The sequence below is a fragment of the Populus trichocarpa genome, chromosome 10 (genome assembly GCF_000002775.5).
Source record: "Populus trichocarpa isolate Nisqually-1 chromosome 10, P.trichocarpa_v4.1, whole genome shotgun sequence".
NCBI classification, from domain to species: domain Eukaryota; kingdom Viridiplantae; phylum Streptophyta; class Magnoliopsida; order Malpighiales; family Salicaceae; genus Populus; species Populus trichocarpa.
Window position 1 is genome coordinate 11,930,831 of NC_037294.2, and position 21,557 is coordinate 11,952,387.

The following is a 21,557-nucleotide window of genomic DNA, read 5'->3' on the forward strand; positions in this document are numbered from 1 at the left end:
CATTAATGGTTTTTCGAAGTACTCGTTTCTTCAAACATAGTCAAACATCCTTTCTTTTTCTGATTATATAGGAGCCTTGCATTTGCTTGACTCGATAACATTTTAATAATTGACTCCCACACGAAATATCCGACCTGACAACCAGGAATATTATCGTGACAACTTCCACCGATTGATTCCAACGTTCTGTGCTTGTTTGGCCCAATGTCTCTATATGCTGCCTGATTGTTTGATGCTATAAGTAAAAAGCAGAAGATTCACATTTTATGTTAATGCTGACTAGCTTGTAGTGTTGGAACCAGATATTTAGTGACTTCTTGCACAAGGACTATGGAGGATCTGAGACTTTAATGGTGGAGCCATTCACAGATGCGTTGGTTTCTCTCGAGGAAAACTTTTTTCCTGGAGCTCCTTCGGCTGCAAGTGCATCTCTATTATGGGCTCAAAACTATGATGATCAGGATTGAGAAGTCAGGAACTCAAACCTACCAAATCGAAATTTTTTTTATATATTTTAAATATTTTTCCTTGTTGTCTTTGCATTTCTGTTCCCAATCATCGACCATAAAGGCACAGAATATGGAGGCAACATAAACTATAATTGTAAACAATATCAGATCCATTGCTTCTTTTGTAGCTATACAGGGAGATTATTACTTGAAAATATTTTTTCTGCTAGGAGCTCTAGTTGACAATGGTACAGATGACTGCCCACCTCCATTAATTGGTTGAGTGACTCTATTTTGCTGTGTATAAGAAAATACTGAATACATGGTGTGCATCTGTCCATTATATGGCCAAAATCTGTAAATGATGGAAGCAATCTATTGCACTTTTTATTGGCTACAAGGCAGGTTGCAATTTGACATACCATCAGCTCCCAGCTTCAGAGATACTCTGTAAAGAGGGGCGCCATGACTTTGACCTTAGGGAGGCAGAGTTAATTGATGGCATCCTGTGTCGATGTCTTTCATGTTTGGACACCTGAATTATCACAGCATCATTAGAGTGGTCAGTATTTATGATTAGGGCTGAAACATTATGCAATCAACTATCTTTAATTTCTTGCTTATAGGTGCTCTTAATCTTACACAACAAGTACCAAAATTACGGGCAAACATATAGCTACTCCTGTCTTCATATTCTGCTTTGGTCCTTTGTTTCCTAATTTGTGCATTTTATCTGAACATCAGTTGGTATTTGGTTTGGAAAAGAGAAATGAGAAACACAAGCGAAAACAATTTCACCCAGTAATAATGATGTTCATGAAGCAAGATTATATTATTCGATAATTTGAAAAATTTCTTGCTGCAAAATAAACTTGATTGGATAGAGGAATTGAGAGAGACCAAGAGCGGGTGTGAGTGAGAGAGATACCCTGTAATCCTTCTCTATGTTAGACTTCTTTCTTGTCTCGCAATCTGTACTTTGCTTCTTCTCTGGTGCTACCTGCAGCTGTGACTTGTTCTTGTCAACCGATTCTGGCTGCTGCTGTCCCTTCAATTTCGCGTACTTCTTTGCCTGTAGCACCTTCATAACTTCTACAACCACGTAGGAAAATGAAAAATAATCAGATTTTTATACCCATATACGACAGATCTTGGTTAATCAGAAGAAGCATCATAGATGGAGTTTTGAAGGACTAATCAATAATCACAAGCAGCAGCATTCTAGCTATATATATATACTAACCTTGAGTAGTAACAAGTCGATAAGCATGACCAAGTGCAAGAGTATTGCTCGGCCTGAGAAGCTTAACACGGGTGAACTGCACAGTTTTGACGTGGTCTTGGTTTTCTTGATCCCCAGATACAGGCAATGGAATAATCAAAGAAACATAATGACCAGGGTTCATTCTCATCACCTCACTAACACTAACAGGGCAATATAGCCTCTCTATCTTCCCACTTGGGTGCTGTATAACCAACGCTGCAGCATCTATGGTTTGACAATTCCCCATGTCTCTGTTCTCTCTAGTTGGGAGTGAGTGAATGAATGAAATTAAGAAAAAGATTAAGGAAGATAAGGAAGAGCGAGATAGGAGGAAGGAGGTGAAGTAAGCATAAGTCTCTTTCTATACAGCTCCCATCACCCTACGAATAGTTACTAGCTACGTGACTTGTGATTTATCTTGCTAAAAAAAAACATCAAATAAAAATTATAAAAATAAAAATTAAATTTAAAAAGAGAGAGGGTGGATTATTTTGGATTGAAGATCTAAATTAAAAAGAAAAATTAATTTTACAAAGAATTAAAAGAAGAAACCACTCAACAAATAAGAACCAATTTTTTTTATAAAAAAAACCAAGACCAAATTTTAAAAAAAAACAAAAAAAAATAGATTAAAAGATGAAATTGAATTATAAAACAAAAACCAAAAAAAAACCAAGGATAAAAATTACAAATCAAAAGAATGAAGATTGATACTTAAATATCCCCGACAAAAGGGACCACCTTGAAATTTGAATTGTCAGGGTGGAGAGAGAAAAGAAAGGGAAAAAAAATTGTTCTGCCTGAAATCCTTTCAGAAACATTGAACACGCGCTACTGATAAAAAAAAAGATGTCGTAAAGAATCTTATGACACAGCATAAAACAATTTTTCACCATCAGAGGATGTTATATGCGCTATCAAAGCATGACGGAACCCTTTAACACGCAATAGTATGCATGTCACGCATCTTACAGTTTCAAAAACTTAACAATTTTTAATTAATGCAAAATATCAATTTAACCCTAAACTCTCAACTAATCTGATTATAACATAAAAACCAATGTGAAAATATGGAAATGCCCCAAAGCAAGCCTAGTTAAATTTCATTCCAAGGGTAAGTTATTAATTTTATTGTGATAAAAATATAAAATCTTAAAAAAGATCCTAGCAACCAATTTTCTGAATTTTGCTTTTAAGAACAATGAAAGTATTTTATTGTTTAAAAAAATAACAAAAGTGACAAATAATTCATATAAAAAAAACTATTTTGCCCCTAAATTTACAGCAAAACCATCTATTTATTATTATAATGAACAATAATTTATGTATAGAGGTACAGTATTTTTTTCATGGCGTATATATTTTGTCAATAATAGTAGCCGTAGTTGTATTAGGAATTAGGAGTAAAGGTCCTGTTCATCAAGCACACGCAGGCAGCCCATCTCTCGTTTCCCAACTAAAGTCTACTCTCCATGTGGGCCAATTTAAAACAAAAGAAAAAATTAAATTTAAATTCCTGGCATTGCTATAGCACAATTGGCATAAATATTAAAATTAATGACTAGCACTTGATAGACTACTATATATAAAATAAGCAGCGGTATTTAAAATAATCTGCGCCGGAATGGATCTCGGTAGCTGATGGGGTTGTCACGTGGAGGGATTTCAGGAGATAGAAGCATGGCCGGTCTACTGGTCTCCGGTGTCCACGGGGTCAAAGATTTTGACTATTTTTTTCTTAGGAATTATTCTATAACCAGATGATTTTTAGACTCGGAAAGATAGATAGTAGAGGATGCAAATATGTTCTATAATTAAATGCATAATATTTTCCAATTAAAAATATATTAAAATAAATTTTTACATATATAATTTTTTTTAATTTTTAATATTATCATATTATAATTATATTTTTAAAAAAATACATTTTTTTAATAAAAAAAATTTTAAAAAAAAAAACACAAACAGCCGAGGCAAAGGTCTACAGGGTCAAGTCAGGCGTGTGGGAGGGAGATTCCTTTGGATGGATAAGGACATCTTATCCGCGCCCTTTGCTCTTTGCCGTCTATCCAAACGGCAAATCCTCAAATGTTGTTAAATCGCCCAAAAAGGTCATCGGAGCTTTGGATCTTTTATTGCTGTTACCATTTACGGTTTCTTGCTTCTACATTCTAGCTTAGCTTTTACGTACACTGTTTCTAGTTTTTTTCTGAATTTATGTTCTCAATTCAGTAAATGATTCAATCTTGGGATAGTTTTGTTTTTTTAATTAATATGGATGTCCGGATTGATTTGTACGTATCTCGACTAATCTTATAAATTTTAAAATTAATAATATAAACCTTCAATAACCAGCATTTTTTTATTTTTTTATTTCCAGGAGTTACAACTACTCTTATATTACATAATATTAATTAGTCCTGTCAAAAAAACTGCAATCGATGACATTTCAGTCTTATTTCACACTAAGAAATTATTGGATAATTTTTTTAAAAAATAATAATCTGATGATTAAGAATATTTGTTTGAATCTTAGAATCCATATTTAAAAAAAAAAAAAACTGTCCAATATAAAACCATTACTAAGATTATTTGTATATCTTCGATGAAGACTGGAAGATCGCGACTCCTCAAAAGATACGGAGGACATCACATTTAAATAATATAAGAATTCGATGGGTTTTTTTTTAAAAAAAAAAACTATACATTTATTACTGGTTCGAAATTAAATAAATATACTAAACAGTCCTGTCCGCTATCATCACATGGAATTACTAATAAAAATATAAAATGTTGAGCACAACTTTTGGTGGCAGCTCCGCAGCCCGACGCAATTCAAATGGACTCAAATTAAAGTAACACATCTTCGCACGTAATCAAGATTTCATGCTTTTGCTAATACATTAATAAATTAAAGATCCATTAAATCAAATCTTCTGAAAAAATAGTCCAATTAAAACTCAATTAATTCAAATTAAATTTATTTGATTTTAATAATATAAAGTCAAATCAAAGTGATAAATTTTATTTTGTTTGATTCGGTTTTTTTTTTTTAGAAAATAATTCTATTAGATTTTTTATTATGTTAATCTCAAATACATGTTAATCAACCAGATTAACAAGGAAGATATATAATTTTTTTTATTAACGTGGGTGTTCGGGTTAGTTTGCACGTATCTCGACTAATCTCACGAGCCCTGAAATTAACGACCATGTAAATCTTCAATGGCTATCATATTAGCAACCACATGATTCAAACCTGAAATTACAAAGAATAAAGTTTTTAGTCCCAAGTTTTTATTATTGTACTACCTTATAAGAAAGATATTTTTGAAACATGGGGAAGGGGATGATTTTGTGAATAGATGAATAGACAGCGTGCTTGCAAGCTAGTTCATCTAGTTAGGAAACTCATTTTTAGTGCTATTATTTACTAAGTTATTTTAAGTCCAGGATAGAAGAATATTAATTTGTGACTTTTGAAATTAACTGTATTATCAAATTTGAATTATGTTTATTTATTTATTTGTGGGAAGAGTGAGTACCCTTTGATCTATTGTGCTGAATACATAAAAAAAAAAAAAAAACCATTAATAAAAATAATATTACTACCGCACTCAAACAAACCCTAGAAGACCAACCAATGAAAAAGAAAGGGAAACGAGAAGGTGGCTGCTGGCTTTGATTTGTTTAGAAGCAAAACCTACTGCCACAGTCACCAACTACAGTTTCAGGTGTCGTGTTTTCTCTCACAAAAGCCAAACGTCGACATAGGGATTTGATGTGAAAGAAAATGAAGCTCACGAGCCCTTTGTTTATATATGTTTTGGTCATCATCAGCTCTATAGATAATTATTGATTTGTGATTGGATTATGAGCAAAGATAACCCATCTTTGCGAGGATCTTTGACTCTTGTAATATCTACAGGCCCTTGCTTAATTATCTGTATCCCAAAGCGTATGAAATGTTTTCTTCCATGTGTGTAAACACCTCTAATTTTAAATGGAGGCAGGCACGTAATATATATTAAATGGCAATGGTCTGAAATCTAAATTTATATGCTATAGTACTGGATGTAATTCAAAGCTTTACATTAGTATATATTCATAGACTGGTATGCCTTGTGGGGGCGGCAAAATTAGGGCTGGTATCTCTGTGCCTTGCCCTTGAACATTCTAATTCCCGATTATAGCTTTTCGTACCAGACATTGGAGGAGTCTTAAGGGTGGTCTTGCTGGTGGGGTTACTGTCGGTTTCTTTTTTATTGTTTAGGACATGATTATCTTTTTTAAAAAAGTTGCTTTCTCTACATTCTTCCCCTTTAATACAAAACACAAACAATCCATTCAAGAGTATTTGAAGGAATGTCTATTGCAAGAAAAACAAAAGGAACGAAGAGTTGGAGATTCAAATGACAATATGTGAACAATAATTGAAGAGAAGATGTCTATATATATGTATGCACCTAAACGTTTTTTATATATATAATAATTGATTAATTTATTAATGAAATAACCATTCAAATAATGACAAGGAAAAAATACAATAAATTTTAAAAAAAACTAAAAAAAAAGATTGGAAACAAGTCTAATTACAATAAATCAATAACATCAGAATCTAAGCTCCATTTCTTAGAATCTAAGCTCCATTTCTTATGCGTTTCTTGCTTGTGTTTGTTCAAAAATAAATGCTTTCAGCACTATCAATGAGATCGGTTCCTGTGTGAAAAATCAAGCTCGCTAACCTTATACAACAGGATAAACAATGAAGAATCAAGCCAAGGTTTGCATCTCCATCCACTGATTAGGAGTCTATGTTCATGTACCGTACAACCAAACACTTCAACTTATTAATGGATGTAAATCCTATCATAAGCCCAGTGCGATTTGAACAACAGATCACAGAAACTATCTTTGGATTAGTCAAGTAAGATTTTTTGAAAAATATAACGAACTTCAATATCAGTCGAGTTCTATCTCCTCCTTGGCCCAAATTACTCTCTTTGTTCCTATTCTAATGGTGATACGGCAGGGCATGATTATCCCAGGTGCAAGGAACTGAAGAATTTGCAGCTTTTAATTAACAACACCACGCTTTAATTAGTATAAGCTTATAGTAATGAGAACGGGGAAGAGCATTGTTACTTAACAAGCACTGCTGCTAAGATGGAGGAATTGGGATCCATTTAAGTATGCAAGAATTATACGTGTCCCAGTTAGAGAGACGAAAAGGTTATATTCATTAACAGTGGAATACTATAGGAATATAATAGGATTAGGATCGACAACATTAAATTAAGGTCAAAGATGTGGGCGTGCTTCATTTTTTTTTAATTATACTGCATGCATCATTATCCATACAAACAGAGCCTCAAGATCCTAATTGATACCATGTATATAGCTTTAATTAATATTAGTGGGTAGTTTCTTGAAGACCGCATTAAGCAAGCTTTGTATAAATCGAAGTGTGATGATGAAGCATTAGTATATTCTCTTCTCGATCTCTTTGTAATTAATGAAGAATTTCAATGGTCCTGAAACTATATGATGCAGCTGCAAGCATCTCCCTCTGCCTTCCAATTTCCAGCTAGTGGAAACAACTTTTTAACTTAAAAACAAGAATCAATCCTAGGCGATGATGGCGATTGGGATTTGCCTTGTAAAGGCAGCCGTCCATATTGGAAGGCTTGTAATTAATTCGAAAGATGTTTGATTTTTAAAAGTATATTTTACTTTAAAATATATTTAAAAATTTTATATTAATATATTAAAATTATCTAAAAACACTAAAAGAAATTAATCCAATTTATTTTAAATGAAATATACTTTTAAAACACCTAAAAACAAAAATTACCAACTCGCCAAAAGGTATGGATGCAAAAATATAAAAAATTCTCCTTTAATAATTATCTCCTATAATCTGTTGATACTGGATATGCTTTCCTTGATCAAGATCATGAGTACTGTGATGTGATTTTATAAATCATTTATTGGAAACTTTATAAAACATAATTGGGTCAACGTAGGTTATGAGCTCGAGGAAGGGGAAAAAAATGCAGACCTTTGTAATCAAGTATCAAGAAGGAAAAATATGAAGGTAAACACAAAAGGACCGGAGAATAATCATGCATAGTTTTTTTAAAAGAAATTTGAGCAACCTTTTCTGTTAAAAAAAATGAAGCAGTACATTTATATGCCTTTTATTTTTATTTATTTATAGAAAATCAAGAATTAACATTTCAATAGGAGATGTAGTCTTTGTAAATTCCATGCAATTAATCGCTTGCCGGATAAAAAAAATAGTAAATTTTTTAAACAAGAGTGCCGGATAAAAGATCTTTCTGTATTTTTCTAATAATTAAATTAAATAGAAGTAATATATATATATATATATATATATATATATATATATATATATATATATATATATAAATGGGATGCATGAGGCGTGATTTATTATAAACATGTTATGTTCGCCGAGTTAGGGTAGAGACGTGATTAATATTTGGCGTTTATAGGAAAATCCATGCATGGAAACAAAAGATTTCCACTTTTTGTGACTTTCACAAATGCTGGTCGAATCCTCTGCTCACCATGGCAGTACTGTGTGTGAGATTAAAAGGGTAATTGACACAAAACTTGAATTATTGGGTCTGGCACTGGCAGGGACATGTCTAATGGTTTCATGAAATCAGAAATAGACACTACGGCTTCTTGTGGTCACCTTGTCACCTATGCCGTCTACGTTTTATCAAATCAACGTTGCCAATTGTCTCACTGTTTGGAGACATTAATTTTAAGATTAAAAATTAAGACCAGATTAAGTTACTTCATTCTAATTCTAGATAAATCTCTATCAATTCTAGATTAAGTTGGAAAAGGTACCATACAGTAATGTAATGGTGGCAAGAACAGACAATGCGTGGAAGATGTACCTGGTTCAAAGAATATGGAGAGGCCAAAATCATCAATTGCTTTTAATTCGGAGCTTTCACTTGCATCTGCAAATAAGATTTTTTTATTATTATTAACATGGATGTCCGAGCCAGCTTTCGCGTACCTCGACTAATCTCACGGATCCTAAAATTAACAATCATATAAGCTTTCAGTTGTCTTAAGATTTGTAGCAAATTAAGGCAAGCAAGGTCTATAGGGGGCGAGAAGCGAAAGCTTCATACCTACAGTGAAACTAATTAGTAAGGACTCGAACCGGTAATCTCTAGCTAGGTCCCGGTGTATCACTTCATGATCATGGCATGACTGTAAGGAGTATCAACATAAAAATGATTATTTTCTTTACGGAAAAACTCCAAATCTCGCAAGAATATAGATAACTGTTTATTCTAAAGTATCTTGAATTTGAAATGTTTCATTTCGATTTATATCTCAATATTTGAAGTATTTTAGAATCATGATCGTTATAATTTTTAAATAATATGTAACATATGGAATTATTAATGAAAAGTGAAGTCCCTCAACCAATTTAGACAAGAAAGAAACATTAACCTTGAAATCATGAATCATATTGTTTATCATTTCCATAATACATAATTCCAAATCCATGTAATAACTATATCTTGACAATCTCCAAAATGGTTCTTTTTTTATTATTATTTTTTGGATAGACATACACTCGTGATAGTACTCAAGGTTCATAATTTTCAGGTTTTATACCATTAATTCATACATAATAAAAGAATACAAGGATAAACAAGATTAACGTATGAGTCTTTTTTATTGTTATTATTATAATTAAAACTTGATGATTAGCAACTCAGTCCTAACAGCATTAACAAAACCTCAATGTTAATATATTTTAAATCATTCGATAACGTTAACACCATACAACTAACCTGGCCTCGTCAAAATTTTACAAAACTTACTTTTCACTTTGCATAAATTTATTTAGATTGACCTTTCAAACTTGAAATAATTCCTTACGACTCAGGCTTTTGAAGCAATCTCGAATATCATGTGGACGGAAAAAAAAATTCCCAAGAAATCAGAGGGCCACCGGGCATTGAACAGAATTAATTTTTATCAAAATTTAACTGCATCACGAGTGGGAAAAACACTGGGAGATCAAGTACTCTAATTTGATAAATTAATTCCACCAAATACTAACATTTATATCATTGCGTATTCGAATATATATATATATATATAAAGCATCATGAGAGTGAAGAGAAGAGAAGATATGAAATTGTATACATGAACTAGAATTATTTCCCAAAAGAAAATAGAAATGAAATATATAAGAAGGGGAAAAAATGAGCAAGAGAAGTGGGCCAAGGTTCTAGAATGGGCCGCTCACTTTGTCCGTATGCGGGTTAGCACGCCGTCTGGCCCAGATGCAGCAAAAGTGGAAAAAGGAGGGAAACCTAAAAAAGAAGAGAAGAAGAAGAACCTCCTCCTCCCAAGTCCTAAAGCAGAAAACATCTTTGACTCGTCGTTCAGTGGGCCTTCTGTCCTGATTTTCTTGTCTTGCCGAGCACCATGCAAAATACCATCTCTCAACCCCTTTTGCCTGCACGCGCCGAAGTTTCTTGTGGTTATGCCAATTCAGGCAGTGTGGAATTGTAAAGTTTAGTTTTTTTTTTTTTTTTTTTGAAAAGCTTGACAGCCAAAACTAGCTATAATAAGTGGTAACGATGTTTTAATGCTAACCAAGGTGTACTTCAGCAATTTGAGATCCAAGAAGAAACATGCCAGCTAGAAGAAATGTAGAGAATCAAACAATAATTATACATACATTTATACCACTAAAGTTTACTTGTTATGTTGATCTGAAATGAGGGAAAAAGGTTCTTGTTGCTGTGTAGTGCCCGAAAAGACATGTATATTAGGGGCAAGAGAGCCACAATAAGTTCAAAATTAGATGTTGGAAGATCACACTGATGGGAAGAACTTGTTCAGGTTGAAAGGCAAGGAATAGAATTCTTCACTTCTTGTGTCTGTCTTGAACGACCGGAACCTGTCCCACCAGTGCATCCCTCTATCCTTCCTAGTTGCCGTGTCTTTTTTATGCAACGTGACGTCCAAGAACATTGCTAAGAAGCCGGCAACAAAAGGTTCCGATGAGAATGGCACATTGATCATGTCATTGAACTGCCAGAAGATGCAATATCATGAGTTTCCTCACGGGACAAATTTCAAATATCTGATCAAGAGTGAGAAAAAGGCATAAACAATTACCCATCTTGCGCCAGTGTGAACGGGCCCATAACCTTTAATTGCTGTGTACTCATTGAAGTATTGTGGTATCGACAAGCCCATGAAAACAGAGAACCCAAGTATAAACTTCGTTTTGAAGCTGTTTAGGTTGCAAAACTGCAGGAAAGAGAGACCTGCTGAACCTGTTCATGTAATGAAAGAACAATGAGTTGCTTGGACTTGAACTAAATCGCATATGGTAAAAGCTCACAAGATTTGATAAGACATACCAACGTATGCAAAGAAAAGGCAATATAAAGCTGCAATAATTGGAGATGGAATTGAAGCAAAAACAGCTCCAAATTTTCCTGCATAGAAAAGCATGTAAGCGATTTTGTACTTTTAACCGAGAGAGAGAGAGTTACATGATTCACTCACCAAGAATGGAAAAGAAGATCATGAACCCTGCTGATATTTGAACAACCCTTCGACTGCCAACACGTGTCAGTGCCAACAATCCAGCATTTTCACTGCAGTTGACGGAAGAAAGTTTCAAATGCCAACATGAGGGAGAGGTAAAAAAGGACCAAGTTTGGCGGGAGATTAAAATGCCTTTTCAGTTCAAAGAAAAGGAGGATTCTACATATGAATCTTACACAGATACTGATGATCCACTCCCAGTTCCAAATATGCCTGAAAAGAGAATTCCGACTCCCTGGGATCAATATGAAAGAGGTTATTAAAAAAGGGTTAGAACAGTTCCGAAAATCACTCAGCCAACCAATCACATTGCAGTTATAAAAATTGTGCGGCTTCAGCCACGAAAAATTCTGTGAGATCCTATCATTTTAGATTCAAAATGTAAAAAGACAGGTGAGATTTGAGCCTGGCCATTCCATAGAAATTCAATTCAAAGAGAATCATACCCTCTAGATTTTCTGTGTGCTTGAAAAATGAGTAAACTGCAAAGATGAGTGCAAAACATAAAAGCTATACCTGCCAACCAACACCACGGCTAAGTATAGAAGGTGGAAGTGGAGTTGCACTCGCATACCTAGATACAGCAATGAAGGCACCAGTGGACTGTTTGACCACAGAAAGTGAATTGTAAGCAAGTAAATTTCAGAGATCGTGAATCAAGATAAGCTGCCAAGTGCCTACCATGGTGTCAGTCAATGACAAACATTTCATGGAGTAAAAAACTTGAGTTGCGAAGCATTAAAAAGGAGAGGTTTTTTCTTAGTGATCAACAAGAGGCAGACATAAGGTGATTCAAAGAATTTTAACACAGAAGAAAGAAAAAAAACACTGATTTGAGGTGATTTAATTATTAAATTAAAGAGAAATTGTCTGCTTCATAAGTTGTTGGGTTCAGTTCCACAACTATGAGCTGAAGTAATGAAAGAAATACGGGCCCACTAAATGGAGTAGGCGCCAATTCACATTTATTAATGCATCTCAGAGTCACAGCTAGAAGTAACCAAACCTCTACTAGTGCAACAAATGAAGTAGCCATCATTGCAAAAGCCTCTCCAGCATCAAAAGTAGGAGCTCCCCATTGGAAAGGGTATGGAACTCTTATCCTACACAAAACACCATTATACAAACAACGAGGATCAGTGAGCACAAAAAACACACTTCATTTTGACCTTTTATTCCTCTACTAGTATCATACCACCATGAACTGCAGCCAATAACTAGAGCTGTGACTTGTAAGAAATATCCTTTATATTACTATATAACACTGTAATTAGCCGCTTCAAGGAAAAACCTTTGTTACTCATCCGTATGGTTAACATGATGCTATATCACAGTAAGTTCAAGTTAAATGGAGATTCAGTAAGAACCTTACCAAGGAGCAGCACCTATAATTCCTGCACGGTCAGTTCGGCAGCTTGTTTGGGTTTGGTGTGCTGCATTCTTATATGCCCCACTTACGGTAAGGAGGTGAGCATAAACCCACACAATGACCACAGAGAATATAACAGCAAACCGATTAAACACAGCCATCTCCCCTCGTATCCAATGGGGTATATACTGCAAAAGTGGTCAAAGTTTATTTACTCAACTATACTAAACTTCCATAAAAAGAAGTTCAATCATTGATGTTCTCTTTGAAGTCCTCTGATGCAGTTAAAATGAAAGGACATAAACGTGCACTGCATAGAGGTTTACATACCTGCGAGAAAATTAAAAGAAAGATGATCTGTGGCAGTCCAATCTCCACACATTTTGCAACCTAGAAATCCCAAAGCCGAAGCCATTAATGAACACTAATAGAAGATGCAGTTTTAAACAAGACAAAAGGAGGAGGAGGAGGAAAGGAGCTTAGATACATACTAGAGGGAAACCAAATTCATAGAGGCCAAATCCAGATAGAGCAACCAAAGGAACGGCAGATAATGGACTCAAGAGCCTGGCCAAGTATCAGAGAGACATAAAACATAAATTGATTAATGTCATTTCAAGTAACTTCTTCAGTATAACTAAAAATTCACTGACGTTCCCAATTATAGAATCTGATAATTATTTGCATATCAAGTATCATGCCAAAGTCATTTCAATTCCAAAACTAAATTAAGAAAAAAAGAAGTCATAACTAGATGAGAGGGGAGACCTATCAAACAGATTGAATTAGAGAACTTAAAAGAACACTGCGACAAACAACTGGTAATGCTTTTAATCAATTAACCAGGATTTATTAAACCTTGCAACATTTCTCCAAAGGCCACTGAAGCCCACGACAATCTGGAGAGTTGAGGCAACAATGAGCGCACCTTGAATTCCACGCATTGTCTTTTCAAATCTCTGCAACGCAATTGAACAATTAAGAAACATACAAGCACGAAGTTTAGTAAGGCCGTATCTACGTAGGGGAGAGATCCAAAGGTAACCTCGACAGGATCCAAAATTTCACTATATCGACCAGCCAAAACGATTGAAATGGTAGCAGGCAAATAGCTAAAGGAACCTCCAATAACTGCAGGCAGGCGAGTACCAAAAAATGTTTGGAAAAATGTATTTAATCCAGCCACAAATAGCAATGTTTGAATCATCTTCGCTTTTTCCTCCTGAAAACAGTCAGAATTCACATCAATTTAGAAACAGATACATCATAGAAACAAGAAGCATCAAAGAGCAGAATCACTTACATTTCTTCCCCCCATCTGAGGAACAAGAGCAGTGGGTATAAACACTGTTGTCCCAAGCATCACCAAGTAGTGTTGGAAGCCAAGTAGAATTGCCTCAGCTGCATTTTTTGAAACAACCCCAAATATCATCAAATCAATAAACAAATGAAGGATGGATTATAAAACAAAATAAACATGCAGATGGACTCCATCAAATTCATAGCAACTGCAACAAATGCCAATACAAGCAAAAGAAAATCAGAAATCCTACATGACCAAAATTTCAAAATTAACTGATTTTGCACCCAGAACAATATGAACGGGTCAGGAATCACTATGAAAGGATTAAAAAACAGACAGAAAAAGAAAGAAGAACAGCGACCAAATAAACCAAAATGGGAACAGGAAAACAGGGGGGATGTAGACAGGAATAGCACAGATAAAAAGGTGGTAACTAGAAAAACAGGGGGAAGGTAAAAAAGAACATCAAACGGGGTGATGAAATGCATAACATTGGGTTACTAATCTAGTATAAAATTAAAAAAGTAGTAGTGGTAGTGATCCATAGTTCATAATATATATAGTATAAGTGAAGATAAAGAAAGAAAAGAGAAACTGACGCCAAGGAGGAGGGCTGGTAATGCAGTAAGCAATATTTGGAAGCTGATCCTTAGCAGGATGTGGCTGCAGCTCTTCCTGTTTTGGTGGTGGTGCGGCTCCTCCGCCTCCAGCCATATCCTTTCTCTCTTTGCTGTTCCTTTTGCTTCCTCTGACAGAGAAATTTTACAGAAGACGTCCTTGCACCCTCTAAATAACCCAAATCTTTACAAAAAAAACCCAAATCCCTCTAAGAAAAAAGTACAAAATCCCAAAATAAATAACAAACTACCAAAGCCCAATTTCACAACTCCCAAAAAGAACGCATAAAAAAAAGGATTAAAGCAGGGAAATGGTACTGGTACTGATTAGTTAAAGAGAACAGGTTAAAGCAGTGAAACCAGGTTGCGGAAAGAAAAGATGGGAAGAATTGCAGTGAAGAACATGGCGATTCTAAACTCTACTAATTGCGTAGTACAACAACAAAAAAGTAAGTATGTAGGTTAATAAAGACCCATTCCACTTGGAGGCCAAACAACTTAATAATAAAGTGAGTGTGAATGGAGGAAGAAAGAAAGAAAGAAAGAAAAGAGAGAAAGAAAGCAAAAGCTCGTCTCTTCCAAAGTGAGAAACAGACCAAAATTTATACTCCTCTCTCTCTCTCTCCCCCTCTCTCTGCGCAAACCAAAGGAATCTCTTCCTCTCTCGAACTGTCTTTTCTTTACATGCATACCTGTTTTTCTTTTTCTTTTTCTTTTTGTTAATTAATGTTGGGTCTACGCTCTCTCTCTCTCTCACCTTCGTTCACGTAAAGAACACAGCTTGGTTGCTTAAAAGCGCTGCTCCAGTACCGTCACCTTTACCAGTCTCGTTATTTCTGTAAACTATCCTTTACGTTCATCAATGTTTCACTTCCGCCCTCATAGTTTATACTTTCTCAATCTTACACCTATAGCTTATTTCATGGTTTGGGCAGTAACACGGGGATTTTTTGAAATCTACAAGGGTGTTAATTAAACTACAACACAGAACAGATTCAGAGCAAGAGTTGAGAAATTCCTAATGCGCTTAGATTCATTGGTTATAATTTCTTTGCTTGTATCACCCCAACTAGTTAATTTGTTTCAAGCTAGCTACTCCCTCTCTAAGATAGGCAATAAATTACTCCTGCTACTTACGGTGGTGAAGAAAGAAAAATTCAAAAGGAGTGTGCAATGAGTGCTCCTCCTATATATTATGCATGCAATTTCTTCCAAACAAAGCAAGGGATTGTTCATTCAAGATAGCATTTTTTATATTGTTGCAAGGAAAAGATCGCATTTTGTTAGACTGGTTAGTCCCTTCCGGCTTTCCCTTCAAGTAATTGTTAAACGTATACGGAAGTATTTGTTTCTGGCATGCTTTGAAGATTTTTTACTTGAAATTAATTTATTAATTTGTGTTTTTTATTGTTTTATGTGCTAATACCTGCACCAACACCGGTCAATCTGCTGCCCCCGCCTGTCGTTTTTTTGCTCTGACTGATCAGATGTGTACTTATTTATGGACATGGTCTTTTAGGGATTCAAAATTAATTCTCAGCCCTCTCTCTATCGGCTATCTTGTGTTCTAGTTATGGTATAAATAAATAAATGACGGCTTGTTTTTGTATTTTTTTTAAAATTAAATTTTTTTTATTTTTTTATTTTAAATTTTTTTTTTTTTTGGTGTTTTTAGTTTATTTTGATAGATTAATATCAAAAATAATTTTAAAAAATAAAAATAATATTATTTTAATATATTTATAAATAAAAAAATATTTTAAAAAACAATTATTATTATATCCCCTAACACCTTCAACCCTGTTTCTAAATAGTAGGAGGTGCTCGATACGAGTGGAATGCATAGAGGTGCTCGATACGACTGGCTACCGAGATTGAACAAAGTCAATGGCGCTAGGTGGTCCAGGCAAGGATTTCGGTGAACAAAGTAGTAAATTAAAAAGAAAGTCGCTGTAGGAGCAGCAGCTAAGCTGTTTCTCTGGTGAATGTCATCGGTCAGATAAAACTTATAAAATAAAAAATATTTTAATTTAAAATTTTAAATAATTAAATAAAATTTTAAGGTATAATTTATATTATTTTTTAATATATTTTTAAAAATTAATATTATTTGAAATTAAATAACATCATACTATTTTATACTTAATTTTTATCAAATAAATAAAAATAATCAAATTCAATTTATTTTAACATAAAAATTTAAATTATTAAATAAATTTTAAGATATAATTTATAAAACATTCTTCGTGCAGTACTCATGATTCACGCATTCTCAGTCATGTTGCATGTATGTAGATACCGGTCAATATTCTATATATGCCACATAAAGTATACTCCCTATAAAGTATAGGTTAGTTTTAAGGAGTATCTAATTATTCTTGCATGGTAAAAATCTATTAATTCCCAATGGATATCTTATGCTTTTTTATTTATCACTCAAACTTTGGATATATATATTCGAATACGCAATGATATAAATTATATTCGAATACGCATGCTTTTTTTTATGTTATTATTTGGAATTAAATTTTTAAACAGACCAAACTTTGGACATATATATATATTGAGGATGTTAGAAAATATAGTCTTGTAATCTCCTTAAATATATAGTAAAAATAGGGATTTTTAGTGATCAACTTAGCGCATAAAATTAAAAACGATTTATTTTTATATTTTCGAGTGTAACTTGGAAAGTCATATGGTTTGTCGTTTTTTAATCATGTTTTTTTTTAAATTAATATAAATATCTAGATTAACTTGTATATATCTCAATTAATTTTATAATTTTAAAATTAATAATCATATAAATATTCAATGATAATAAAATTGTTATCAAAGTAATTAACTTTATTAATATTACATTTAGAGCGTGTTTGGAGTGTGGTTGCGGGTGCTTTTCAAATAGCTTTTCGTGCCGAAATACATGTCAATGATATTTTTTTCATTTTTTAAAAATTATTTTTGACATCAGCACATCAAAACGATCCAAAAAGTACAAACCGCATTCAATTTTTAAAAAAAAATTCAAAATTTGATGAAACGCAGTTACAAACGCAATGTCAAACGCAGTCGAGAGGAAAGAAAAAGCTGTCTAGAAATGAAAAGCAACAAAAGCGCTTCCTGCGACCGCGTTAATTCAGTGTCGAGGGAGAAGCGGACCAGATGTCAAAATCTGCCACGTCCACTGCTTCCAATACCCTCTTTAATTTCGAATGATGGTCGTCTTTTTCCTCGTAGTTTAAAGAGAAAAGATACCTTCGTACCTTTCTTGTAATTACGCATCTTAAAAATTAAAATCACACATCCCTTCGCTGAAACATCTGAAGAGAAAAACCATCGACCCTCACTTATACTATACAACCTGCAAGTCGTATTTAAAATTGAAAAATATTTCTGGCAATCAGCTCTTTCAAATATTAAAAACAGAAGTCACACGTTGATAAAACAATTTTTCTTAGAATTAATTTGATAAACAATTTAGATTAACAAAAAAAAATTTAGATTATAAAAATATTAAAAAAATAATTAAAAATTAAAAAATATATATTTTAAAAAGCACTGCATTATCCTAAACAGGTTCGAGGATCCACGTCTCTGAACGATGGAAGGGATCGAACAAGGAAAGTAAGTGCTTGTTTTCAGTAGAATTTGTTTAGTTTCGGCGCCGCGGAGAACAAAACTAGGTGAAAGTGAAACTTTCACTGTGTGCTTTGCGACCCCACCGACACAAATTACTATGGGAAGGAATCCCTCCCTGCTCTGCAAAAGAAGAAGACTCAACTCTTTAAGAAGCCATTGGCAAATGAATAAATATAGTATTCATTAACTTTAGTAAAAGGAGAGAGCATCCTACACAGAAAAGGGATCATCCACGCCTAGTTTTTCTTGCCTTTACCTATACATACACTAATTGTTATTAGACCCCCAACTTCCAAAATCTTGATAATTTCTCCCTATTCTTTCTTCTGTCTAACAAGTTCATCCCCCCATCGGTTTTCTTACCATCAAACTAAATACACTAAACTCACTTTTATAATATATATTTGTTTTTGTTTTAAAACATGGATTCTTATCTCTTCGAAGCAAGCGTCGGGAAAGCTCATTCCTTCTATTTTTTTTTATTAATATAAATATTTAGGACAACTTATATGTATTTTGACTAATCGTATGGGTTCTAAAATTAACGATTATGTAAGTCTTCAATAATCCTGAAGCTTGTAAAACTCAAACAGAAACCTTTAGAAAATAAACTTAAAATCTAATAATTGAAACTAAACCCCTTATATTAACTCTGATCTTTGTTTTATTGGGTTGGTAGGGATTAGCGAATTGAGTACCTAACTAGCTAATCAAGGAATGAGGTCAATTGCTAGCCTGTTTTAGCAACCGACAATTCGATCTTTTTTCCATCTCTTACAGGGATCGGCCTCGGTACACTACACCGATTGGGCAAATACATTTTTTTTTCGTGCGGCTTTATATTATTACTCTTACAGTCTTGCTATGTTTTCAAGTCCCTGTTGGAGTCCATTTTCACCCAGGCTTGAAATTATATCTTATAGACTAGTTACATGGCTCGTGATCCGTTGTGAGTTAGTTTTATTTCTTGGTAAAAAAATATACAAGTTTTTTTATTGGACATAAAACAATTTTTAATTATAAATTATAATATTTAAATATTTTTGTAGTTAAATAAATCGATATCTGATCAATAAATAACTAAGATTAAGATATTTAAATTTATTAAAAAATTAAATATGAAAGGAAGGTGAAAAAAGAGAGCACGGAGATCAATTTTTTTTAAAATTAAATGTTAATGGATGAAATTAAAAAAAAATAATTTTAAAAAATAATCTAAAGAATATTAAGGTCAACCAATGTGAACCCTTGTAAATCATGAAAATGATCATGGGACAGAGACTGACCGCACAAAAAGCAAACCCAAAATAGCAATGATTCTCAGTAAAAAAAATATTGAGTGATGAAACCAAGAAAAATAAAGAAAAAAAAATCATAGTTAACTCAAGTTAACCTGTGAATACCATAACCATGAGAATAAAATTGAGATAACTCCACATAAAGAAAAGTGAAAAAAAAAAACATGAAAATCAATTTCAAAAAATCAAATGTTTAATGATGAAATTAAAAATAAATTAATTTTATAGAGAGACCTAAAAAACCAAAATCAACTCGTGTCAATTTTTGAAACCCGATATCTTGATCATAAGATCAAGATTAACTCCATAGAAGATGAAAAAAAAAAAGCAAAATCCTCCATAAAAAAATGCTTAAAGGCGATAAACTGGTTAACCACCGTCGACACGTATCACACCTGGAAGAAGAAGATGTGACGAAACTTCTAACAATACAGTAGAAATGCAGTTTTAACCACAAGTAGACATTATATTCACCATCAGCCTTTTGAATTTAAATATTAATTAATCATTCTAAATATCAATATTAATTTAAATATTAATTCCTCCATGGTTCTAGAGTTAACCAAAAAAAAAAAGGATAAAAAAACCAAAAGGCCTCCTGGATCAATGGCTTGTATTTTCTTGATTTCAAGTTTACTATTTTTTTTTAGAAAAAAAAACCTAAATATCCATGCTCAATATCATTAAAAAAAAATTAAACTCAGTTGTTAATAAAGTCATCTTAATGTAAAAATAGAGAAAAGACATATGCATGCCCAATCAAATCTATAATAGCTAATGAGTCATGGAAAAGATTTTTTTGGAAAAAAAAAAAACACTTTAGCGGTAAATAGTAAATATGTATGGATGCATATTATTTTTCCTATGTGATGGGGAGTGCACATTATTTTTCCTATATCTTTTAGAGTTTTTTTTTAATAATTTGCAATTCAAATAAATCTCAAATAGGGATATTCTACAAACAGGCCAGCCCATAAGCTTTACCAAATTAGAGCCCATGATTTTCATTTCTCATCATGTATAGGTATTACTTGTAACTTATAACGATTACTTTTTAAATTATTTTTTATTTAAAAATATATTAAAATATTATTTTTTTATATAAATAGATTTTTATGTGTTTTTTTAAAATATTTTTTATAACTTTTAAATTTTAATTAATACCCCTTTTCCATGATTTGTTTTTGGATATTTTTTAGCCTTTCTTGAATAATAATTATTTTTTTATTATACTGGGTGTATTTAATTTTTTCAAATGTTAGTATGTTCTATCTATAATTTTTTTATATTTTTTATATTGATTAAATATATTTCTATAATATTTTTTAATACGTGCAACCTTGCATAATTTTTTTTACTTTGATTTTGTTCAATAAATTTTATGTGTGTCAATCTCTATTACAAATTAATTTTTATAAGTAAATTCATTAGACACAACCAAGTAAATAACTCGTGTTGTGATATTAAATATATTTATTTACAATGGTATCTTAATTTTTTCAATTATGTTTTTATTTATCATTGATAACTTCTTCTTTTTTGTTTATTTACACAATAGTTAGGTGTTTATTTAATTGGATGCTTGCATAAGTTTTTCGATTTATATTTATGATTTTTTATGTAAAAAACAGCATTGAAAAATTTAACATGTTCAAGTTTATTTGATCATGTATTTGTGTTTAAAATCTAATCTTTATTTTTATAATTTTATTTTATAAAAATTTTGTTCCTTTTAATTTTATCGTTCTAAAACTAAGTTGATAGTGTATTGTTTTTTTTATCCTCATTGATCGGTTTTTTTAACATCTTTGTTTTCCTATTTGCTATTATTATTATTATTTTCAATATAATTTAAATAAAAACAATTTATTTAGTTGATCACTGAGCAGTAATAACCGTATCGTAGCGCCAGCACCACTAAGCAGTAATAATAACCAATAACCAATAACCAATGAAGCATACGTGTTTTTTTTTTTTTTTGAAAA

General features: G+C 32.6%; 2 protein-coding genes across 3 annotated transcripts; both read right to left on the reverse strand.

Moving 5' to 3' along the window:
- Positions 1-580: 580 nt before the first annotated feature.
- Positions 581-2,095, reverse strand: LOC7462619 (uncharacterized). Its single transcript, XM_006378352.3, has 3 exons — positions 1,693-2,095; positions 1,378-1,541; positions 581-984 (listed from the first exon to the last, which is right to left on the reverse strand). The coding sequence occupies exons 1-3, from the start codon at positions 1,958-1,960 to the stop codon at positions 874-876; spliced, it is 543 nt and encodes a 180-aa protein (XP_006378414.1). The 5' UTR covers positions 1,961-2,095; the 3' UTR covers positions 581-873.
- Positions 2,096-9,889: 7,794 nt separating this feature from the next.
- Positions 9,890-15,273, reverse strand: LOC7459058 (nucleobase-ascorbate transporter 6). 2 transcript variants are annotated; one of them, XR_008060322.1, is made up of 15 exons: positions 14,618-15,273; positions 14,019-14,116; positions 13,761-13,937; positions 13,574-13,674; positions 13,207-13,282; positions 13,046-13,105; positions 12,719-12,903; positions 12,353-12,449; positions 11,863-11,949; positions 11,523-11,581; positions 11,305-11,396; positions 11,157-11,234; positions 10,909-11,069; positions 10,466-10,821; positions 9,890-10,240 (listed from the first exon to the last, which is right to left on the reverse strand). XR_008060322.1 is itself a non-coding variant. In XM_052456374.1 (14 exons), exons 1-14 carry the CDS (start codon positions 14,730-14,732, stop codon positions 10,603-10,605), a joined length of 1,605 nt encoding a protein of 534 aa, XP_052312334.1. In that variant the 5' UTR covers positions 14,733-15,273; the 3' UTR covers positions 10,438-10,602. The 2 variants fall into 2 exon arrangements, 1 of the variants encoding a protein (XP_052312334.1); XM_052456374.1 differs by lacking the exon at positions 9,890-10,240 and having other exon boundaries at positions 10,438-10,821.
- Between the last annotated feature and the right edge of the window lie 6,284 nt (positions 15,274-21,557).

Coding starts and splice junctions, on each gene's coding strand:
- LOC7462619 (XM_006378352.3), bottom strand. CDS start 1,960: ATGGGGAATTGTCAAACCATAGATGCTGCAGCGTTGGTTATACAGCAC. Junction 1,542..1,692: donor TCGACTTGTTACTACTCAAG/GTTAGTATATAT, acceptor ACGTGGTTGTAG/AAGTTATGAAGGTGCTACAG. Junction 985..1,377: donor ACATAGAGAAGGATTACAGG/GTATCTCTCTCA, acceptor GTGATAATTCAG/GTGTCCAAACATGAAAGACA.
- LOC7459058 (XM_052456374.1), bottom strand. CDS start 14,732: ATGGCTGGAGGCGGAGGAGCCGCACCACCACCAAAACAGGAAGAGCTG. Junction 11,582..11,862: donor GCCGTGGTGTTGGTTGGCAG/GTATAGCTTTTA, acceptor TATTGATCCCAG/GGAGTCGGAATTCTCTTTTC. Junction 11,397..11,522: donor AGTGGATCATCAGTATCTGT/GTAAGATTCATA, acceptor CGTCAACTGCAG/TGAAAATGCTGGATTGTTGG.